This window comes from Triticum aestivum, chromosome 7A, assembly GCF_018294505.1.
Source record: "Triticum aestivum cultivar Chinese Spring chromosome 7A, IWGSC CS RefSeq v2.1, whole genome shotgun sequence".
NCBI lineage: Eukaryota > Viridiplantae > Streptophyta > Magnoliopsida > Poales > Poaceae > Triticum > Triticum aestivum.
The window spans coordinates 708,928,206-708,937,614 of record NC_057812.1 but is presented as its reverse complement, the minus strand read 5'-3'; the positions used below and the strand labels follow the sequence as shown (position 1 = coordinate 708,937,614).

Here is a 9,409-nt window from a genome sequence, read left to right as displayed (position 1 = left end):
ATGCCTAGGTTTAATTCACGGAACTTCACAGGTGAGTAAAATGGTGGACCAAGTTTGATATCCCAAAATTTCAGAATTTTAAAATATTTCTTAGTATATTTTTCAAACTTACTATTCATGTGGAAGCATGTTCACCTTTGCATTTCGTTACAAAAACAACTATATAAGAATATGAAACTTATTAAACAATCTATCACCGACTCATCATGAGCAAAGTTGGTTGTTGCCTTTGGCCTCATCTTTTTGGAGCAACATTTGAAACTTAGAAGTTTGTAGAAGCACTGACTGACAAGTCATTGATATAAACCAGAAGATGCCGACAATGGTGATCTAGATAGACCGCATAACATTGCCAGGGCTATGTCTCGCCCATACCAAGCCGACGGGCGAATGAATTGGGCCGGCCCATTAATGTAGTCACTCGCTCCCGTGACCTGCTCAGTATTCCATTTTCTTCTGTTTTCCTTTAATTGTTTTCATTGTTTCCCCATTGATTTTCCTTTCTTCCTTCATTATGCTTTTTTTTTGTTTTCACTAATTTTCTTTGGTTTTCTCTTTCTTTGTTATACTTTTTTTGTTTCTTTCTTGGTTTTCTTCGTATTCTTCGGCTTTCTTTAGTTTCTTCTTATTTCTTTGTCTTTTTGAATATATTTTTAACACATAGCTTTTTTTTCTCAGTGCACAATGTACTTTTTTAAGTGCACACGTGAAACATTTTTGATACGCTTTGGACATTTATTAAATATGTGGTATAAATTTTTTAAATAGATGTTTTGAACATTTTTTGAATACATAGTAACATTATCCCAATACACAATGTACATTTTTTTACATTCTATAAACATTTCAAAATTTTCATGGACATTTTTTGGAAACACAATATTTCTTTGAAAACATAATATACATATTAATGGAAATAAACATTTATTAGATTAATGAACGTTTTCTTAACATTGTAAAAACATTTTTTAAATGTGCTGAACATTTTTTGAATCACCGGAATTTTTATTTAAATTGTCAGATACATTTTTAATGATACAAAACATCTTTTTAGATCACGCAACCAGTTTTGTACAATATATGCAATTTTACTGAAAATAGCATAATACATTTTTAATACAATGTGCAATTTTTCTAATTATGCAACTATTTTTTTACTTGGATATACATTTTTTAATTTTCACGTACATTTTTTTAAAAACATGATATTTTTAAATGTCACAAATAATCCCTACACATTATTAAAATATATTTATATATTTATATATTTTTAAAAAATTTAAATTAATATTATTTAAAATATATAATTTTCAAATATATATTTATATTGAATATTTCAAAATATAAACAATACAAAAATAAAGCAAATACAAAAACAAAAATGTGAAGAAAAAAAAAGAAAAAACAAGGGTGACGTCAGCATGTGCGGGGTTACTGGGTCGGCCAAGCAGCAGCTCCCTACAGGCGACCGTGTGATAGGAGTGCCTCTGGGTGGTACATATCTGCATCTGGGAAGCAACATCTTTCGGGTTTGTGTGTGTGGGGTGGGGGTGGGGGGTGGCCGGGAGAGGGAGAATAGCTCTGAGATACATGCCCGTGTTTTCTTTTTCTTTCAAATAAGGCCCAAGGTCATATATTCAATAAAACTAATCCTTACAAAAAAAAACTTCTGTATAAGAATACGAAACTTCTTAAACAATCCATCACTGTCTCACCATGAGTAAAGTTCCTTGTTGCCTTTGGCATCGTCTTACCGGAGCAACATTGTTGAAACCTAGAATTTTGTAGGAGCAATGACCATCGATGTAAACCAGATGACACCGCGACGGTGATCTGGATAGATCGTCGTTCCAAGGAAGCTGGCACCAAGAAGGGCCAGAAGACAATCCCAGCTCTGGCCACACAGAGGAGGGGCAGAAAAACCTCATGTGTTCCCCGACTGAGCTTCTGGATGGTGATGAAACCGGAGAACAAACACATCACACACCGCCATCTCTCCTACACAGGACATCGTCACAGGGGATACATGCTAATCACGCCAAACCAAATGCCAGACTATTGACACTATCCACCGACTCGTGGACGCAACTTTGATGAAGCACATTAGTGTGGGGAAAGCTGATGAACTATTATTCCCGTTGTTGCCACTAACCCAACCTTACCGGCGACGAAGAACTCGAAGACCCTACGGGAGACGGCCCAAGCAGATTGATCCGAGGTTCCCTAATCTCCCCTTGTAGCAGCCGGCGGAGGGCATGAGAATAGGTGGCACCACCGATAGGTGGAGAGAAAGTGCATGCCAACAAATTCTATGAAACCCAATTCTTTTAGATAATTGTCCTCCGTGTGTTCTGTTCCCTTTGCAATTTTTATTTTATTTTAGCAACTCCAAACCACCATGATGGTGCTTGAATCTGAGGATTTCCTAGCTTGCTGAGCCCCAAGAAACGATGTACTAAGGGGAATGGGTTCTGGGGTAGCCGAATCCGCCGCAGGTGAATCCAGGCAGCGAGGTTGACTTTCCAAAAAAAATGAAGGTTAGTGACTTTGTAGGTTTTGATGTTGCATAAGTTATTTCAAAACCCAGGCAACATGCTATGACGATCATGGGTGCATGTGTGCCAGAAATGTTGTGTTCATGATGCAATTTTTGTCCTGTATGTTGCAACACATGATGTTTTCTTCTACGTGCAATTTTACTGCATCCATTTGGGATCTGTTGTATGCACACACAAAAGTACTGCACAGGGTGTTTCAAATACTGCGATATTTTTTGTTCCCGTATGTGCACACCCATGTAAAATATTGTGTCGATGTTGCGAAAGCATAAGCCCTCCGTTGCACACGGGGAGATTTTTACTACAATGGTTGATAACCTGTATTTTAGTTTTGACTTAGAATCTAAAGGCCCGCAGTACTGTAGATCCAGCGATTCCATCGCCTCGGGCCAACTATTTTTCTTCGCAGCTTTCATAAAACAACATAAGATGCCATAAATCATGAACATTCATCCTTCCTATCTGGTGGATGCACTGAAACATTAGGGCCAAACTGGTATTTCTCTTCTTTCTTTCTCTTCTTTCTTTCTTTCTTTCTTTCTTTCTTTCTTTCTTTCTTTTTCGAGGCAATCATCAAGAGGAGAGAATTCCTGCCTGAATAATAATTACTCAAAAACATAGAAATACAAAGGCATGCAAACATAATTAGAAATGTAACTGTGTCAAGACATAGCAATTTCCTCTTTTTTGTGTATTAATTTCTCCTTCATTGAATCAGAAGCATGCGGTTAATGGTAGGCATGCATGTCTAAATCATGAAAAATTCAAGGAAATCACATAACCAAGCATCACTCATTTTCCTGATAAATAAGAAAGCTGCAATTCACCTTTGTATGAACTAAAGTTGAGATGATGAGCAAACAAACCACTTACAGTCCACCAAGTCTTATCACCTGGCCATGATCTGTTCTTTACTAGTACGTAGCATACAATAGCATATCCCTCATGAGGAAAAAGGCAGACAAAAGATGCAAGTTGAAAGCGGTTAGTGGTGATAGGATCATTGCAACCAGACAAAACTATCGATTAGTGGAAAGCCTCGCTTTCAGATTCAGATTAACAGATAGAGTTCGGTTTAAGCTCAGAATGGCAGGTATGTGGAATGTGATTGAATCTTCATAACGTCTGAAAAAGCCACCTCCGCGTTTTTTTAGCACGCGCCACGCCCCGCATTGGACGATGGTGGATACCCCAATCAGAGGTTCAAAGATCCATAAATAAACAATCAGATCCCGGCTGATTTCCTGTTTCCTTTTCCAGCTTGGGGCTTCCTAGCAGGGACGTGCTCAACTGACTGATCACAAACGGACCATGGTGCTTTCCAAAAGCGTGCCACTCTTTCTAACTTTGCTTTGCTTTATGTTGCTGTACTGCACTTGATGAATCATGCAGAGACCATATAAGGAGCCGTCTGCTTTCTTCCTTCTTCCATACATAAAATAATATCTGGATCTTCTGGGGCCGTGATATGACCATTGTTCTCAGTTTCAGGTGGATTATTTGCCATGCTCATGTGAAATCCTCTCATGGCCGAGAAAACTTGTTAGCAGACAAGATGTTAGGTGAATTTATCTGCAAGGGAAAAGATAACAAATTATTTCTCTCTACTACTTTCAATTTTGACAAACTGACAAGCCATAATATTACTGTGAGACTGCAGCTGGAGACAGAAAATCACTTGCAGCCTACAACTGAAGGTGATTCATTGACATTCGTCTCAAAAAAAGTACGAATGTGCTGTTATTGATGGACAAGTGTCCACTGATTGTACCTGAGAGGATATGCAATAGCCAGACAAGGCCACCACTCACATATTGCCTAATTGGAGTCTACCTAGCTCCCCTACGCTTAAGAAAGTGATAAGGCCATAATGACCACCCATAAAAAGTAACCAAAGCACGAGAATCCAATGGCTTAAAGATAAGTGGGTGCAGATATGCTAGAATCCTCAGCATGGCCAAAGAAGAGAATTCCCCACTAGAAATTAACAATTTCCTAACAGACCAATCACTAACAGAGACCTGGGTGATGTAGTTGATACGAAAACGCCTATATAAGTGGGCGGCAGGGCAAGGGAAAATCAATATTGCTCTGGCTTCCTACTAACTAAACAGTAAACAGAGAGCTCGCTCTCCGTGAATGATGTCGAGGAAGAAGAGGAAGAAGAAGAAGCAGTGTGGAGCACGCTGCTGCTACCTGGTCATGCTCTCAGCAGTGTGAATCTCCAGAAGCATGCTTGCCGTGCCTTCTTCCGGGTGCACCGGAGGCTGGCATGTGAGCAGGGGTGCTTCAGTGATGCAGAAGAAAAAAGGCAAGTCTTATCGGCAAGGGAAGGCTACGCCTTTCTTCCAGGTCTCCCTCTCTCCATCTAAATCTGTGTTTGGAGGAGGGGGCTACGGTTAGTTCACCCACCGGTTTACTGTGTCCTTGTGAGTTGTGATCATTATCATGCACTCGTCAGTTGCTTGACATGTATGGTGTCGTTCTTGAATTTTCAGCTACATATAATGGTCGGTTGTGTGAGTGAATGGGAGTGTGTTCATGTGTCGGTCTGTGTGTCGACTGTCACTGTGAGTCAATTAGCTAAAAGAAGTGTGATGTGTGGGTTCAGCGAGGGAGTAACAGTCACTGAATAAGAATGTAAGTGTCCTATCATATATGTATGTCTAAAATAGTAACATGTAACATGTGTTGCTCTTTCTTTCACCTTGGGCTTTGGTACAAATCAGTATTTCAAGTTAAACTCTATCCAGCTAACTTACAAAATCTTACATATGCGAAAAGAAGGGTGTCAATATTAAATAAGATAGCAAAACGCAAAAGTAAGCCCGCGTAAAAATATTAAAACTTTCTTATCACCCATTCTACCATTTAGCATCTATTTCTATAAAAATATGAGGATGTTGGATCATAATTTTGGCAGAAATATAGCATTTTGACTTAGCTAATAATTGGGATACAGGCACAAACTCTATAATTGGCATGCCAATGCCACATATTCAACAAATCTTTCAAGGATTAACAATTATAACTCTGTTCCAAGTATGAGCACGCTAATCATACATGCCAAACATATACTCACCAGAGCTATGATAAACACAACATTCCACCGAAGAATACGCCCCGAACATGTTGTATATCTTTGCGCACACATCATTATTTGTGGAGGCCTCGCGTGAAAACTTCACAATCATTCTATTAAGCAATGGGGCACATCTGACTATCAGTTTCAAAAAATCAAAGTCATGATCCTCTCCTTCGAAGCCATTGATCTCCACTTCTTCGAGAGCAGTCAAGGAGATAGTTTGGGATCTCCAATCTGTGGCCTCGCAAGGACAATAATCTGGTAGGCATCCTTCCTCGATCTAAAACCAAAAATAAATGTCAATTACTACACAATGTATTGTTGATCAGAGATGAGAATTACCTTTCTTGATAGGACAACCTTAAGCCTCCACACATCAGTACGAATTCGATCTATCCCAAAGAGCTCAAATACCAATGACCCAAAAACATGCCCCTCTGTCGTGAGATTTAGTTCCAAAACAGAGAAGGCAGCAACCAAATGCTTCTCTATCTCCTGCTTAAAGTTATCTGCCTCATCCTGATAAACAGAAAAGTCCTGAAAAACAATTTGGCAGGAGATATATATCACTCACAAAATTTTGTTTATTCAAAGCTTGCGATAAATTGAGCAGGAGAGGGGACGCACGCAGTGGGCACGAACATGCAGCGAGGGGAGCTGTCCTTGTCTCTCTGCCGTCTGTAGCGTCACCTGCTCAAGTAGCCAAAGACCATATGTAAGGGCATCTTCAGCCGTTGGCCTCTCAGGAGGGGCAAAAAATCGCCCCCTGAGGGCGCACCGGCGCTAAACCGCGCACTGGGAGCGTGATGCCCCCAGTCGCGGCCCCCACGAGTTTTTAAAATGTTCAAATTTGGCGCAAACACAACGCAAACACGGGCGAATTCGTTCAAATTTAAACATATTTTACAAAAAAAAGAAAAAAACTACCGCGGGCTACCCCCGCCGTCTCCCTCGCCGCCCGCCCACGCGGTTCTACATGCCCACCGTCGTCGTCGTCGTCGTCGTCGTCACCCCCGCCTACGCCTCCGCCGTCCCTGCTGCATCCCTTCCCCGGTTGGCGCGGCGGGTTGGACGGTCCGGGGGCGTCGCCGTCGTCGCTATCGAGGACAACGACACCGTCCTCGTCCTCGCGCCCACGTTTGCGGGAGGTGATCTCCTCCAGGGCCCGGCGCTGCCGGATCATCTCCTCGCGCAGGTAGTCGTCGCGCGACCACCGCATGGCGTCCTCGTCGGAGAAGCCGCGCCGGGCTATCTCCTCGTACTCCGGGGGGAGGCTGGACTCCACCTTGGGCTCGACGAGGGCGCCGGAGCTGCGGGTACGCGCGCTGACAGGCGTGTCCTGGGGCTCCGGCTTGACGGGGCGAAGGTGGAGGCAGGGAGAGCCGCCGGACGAGGAGGGGGACACCCCAGTCTCTATGCGCCTCGGCGTCCAGGAGCTTCCCCGGCGGCGTGAGAAGGACGGGGGAGCGGGGTACTCGAGGCGCGGCGTGTTGCCGCCCTCGATGTACTCGAGGATGGACTCCAACATGCGCCCGGGCACGCCCCACCACCGACGCCGGCCGGCGGCGTTGAACCTGCCGGAGGGCACGACGCCGTTGGTGTCCTCGAGCTGCTCGTCGTGCCGGCGGAAGTACGACTCCCAGATTGGGATGTCGGAGACGTACCGGGACCCCTCCCTCGCCGCACGCGGCAGGGACGAGCGGATGCATGCGATCTCCGCACGCCGCGCCGCGCCGGTGGGTACCGGGGGCACCGGCGCTGATCCTCCACGCCCCGGGCACCCGCATGTCCGGCGGGACCGGGTACTCGGCCTCAAAAAGGAGGCGAGCCTCGTCCTCGTGCAGATGACGGCGCCCGAATCCGTTCGCCACCGCGCCGTCGCCTGGGAAACGTTCGGCCATGCTTTCTCAACTGGTGACGGCGAGAGGAGGAAAGGGGGAGAAATGAGCGCGTCGTCGGTGGATGATCGGGGTAAGTCTCTCCGGCGCGCTTGCAGTCGGCTTTTATAGGCGGAGACGCCGCGCGGTAGGCTTGGCCGACGCGTTACGCGTGCGTGATTGCGTGGCGGCCGAGGGACGCGTCGCCCAGCCTTCACTGCGCCGCCCGTGAGGCATCAATGGAGGCTGACCGGCGCGGCAGCGCGCGGCAGCTTTGGCATTGATTCGCCGCGGGAAACGAGGCGATGAGGATGACGAAGGAGCAAGAAGAGAGTAGAGTCGCTGACGTGGCGGGCCCGCGGCTCTTCGCGCCAAAACGATTCACCCGGCGCCACCGAGCGACCCCCAGCGCGCCGGGTTCGGGTTGAGTCTACCGGTGCCAATTTCGACCCGAGCCGGCAAAAACTGGGCTCTTGGGAGCGCGACTGGGCCGATTTTTTGACGCCGGCGGACAAAAAAACGCTTGGGGGGCCTTCTTGGGGGCACGGCTGGAGATGCCCTAATAGACCCATTCATATAGCAGCATTTCCAAGATACCTTCTCCATCATTGATGCCAAGATGGAGGTGCTGCTGAGCTTCGAGGCGTTGAAGGACATGGTCAACTGCTTAAGCAGGGGGGCAATAATGTTGACATTGCGTGTCAATCTGCTGTCCACGACAAGCTCTAGTAACGACGCCGAGTTGACCCTCAGGTAGTCTCCCTTCAACTCAGTGCTGCTGAGATAGAGCGTGCGCAGGCGCGGGCAGCTGGAGAGCATGGGGTCGAGGGCGTCAATGCGGCACGCCAGGTACAGCGTCTCCAGCGCCGGAAACTCGACGCCGGCCGGCACGCGTATGGCGGACAAAAGGCAGAGCTGGATGGAAGTGGCCCGGTTGAAGCAGGGCAGATCGACGACTGGGGAATCGCAGATGAAGGCCGACGAGAGACTGAAGATGAGCTCCTCCGGCTCCACCCTTGCGGCGGCGCGCAGCAGTGAGTTCACGCGGGCAGTGTCGACCCGGTCAGTCGACCAGCGGCGAGTTGACGCGCGGGCGTGGATTTCCAGGAGGGAAACCACGGGAGAAACGCGGTCGAGCGCCGGTTCGATCGAGTCGAATGGGATACCACGGAAGATGATCCGGCGAAGATGGGGCCAGAGGTCGCGCCACCGGCGGGAGAGGACCCCGGTGTGCGCGGCGGCGCCGGTGCAGGGGAGGCGGGCGAGGACGAGGAGGAGCAGGTCGTCGGGGAGGGCGCTGATGAGGTCCAGGCCGCCGCCGCCGTCGCCGCCTGGTTGACCTAGCCGCTGCCGCGAGGAATGGAGGCGACGCCCCGATCTCAACTCCATGGGAACTTTGCAAAGCGAGACGGTGCGGTGGCTGATGGGCTCGAGCCAGGCGACTATTCATTCCCCTTCTCGTCCTATTAATTTCTTTCTTTTTATTCAGCATTTTTCAAATAATCTCACATTTAATATTTTTTCTAGAACGCATTACAATCACATGTGCTCATATATACGTGAGTACACTCATGTCCCGCAGTCGATGGAAACGTCTCCTCTTAGTGAACGCACATCGCCGAAAATCTTAAAATAAATCGATGAAAATGCGAGCACCAGGACTTGAACTACTGTCCTTCCAACCATCCAACAATATATGTGCTTCGCCTCACATTTAACGTTTTGAGGCGTAGAACATCGCCATTATTAATTGATGTTTTTATCAATGCAAATCGAAGGATAACCCTCTCCAAACAAAATAATCTAGTGTAAAAGAGTAATGCTACACCTACGTAACAAAACTTACGTGTTTTACGTAATGTGCTAGGTGGACTAATAAAATTAGAGGT

The 9,409-nt window shown here is 46.5% G+C and overlaps 1 protein-coding gene across 2 annotated transcripts in view; it reads right to left on the bottom strand.

Moving 5' to 3' along the window:
- Positions 1-3,362: 3,362 nt before the first annotated feature.
- LOC123149560 (uncharacterized) overlaps positions 3,363-9,409 on the bottom strand; it is a 7,348-nt gene continuing 1,301 nt past the window's right edge. The window contains exons 4-7 of one of the 2 annotated variants that reach the window (XM_044569243.1): positions 6,271-6,333; positions 5,986-6,180; positions 5,641-5,923; positions 3,363-4,130 (exon numbers count right to left, since the gene is read on the bottom strand). In XM_044569243.1, coding sequence (XP_044425178.1) covers positions 4,117-4,130; positions 5,641-5,923; positions 5,986-6,180; positions 6,271-6,333 — 555 coding nt within the window. In that variant the 3' untranslated portion in view covers positions 3,363-4,116. The remainder of the gene's footprint in view (positions 4,131-5,640; positions 5,924-5,985; positions 6,181-6,270; positions 6,334-9,409) is intronic. The other variant, XM_044569244.1, reaches the window with a different exon arrangement.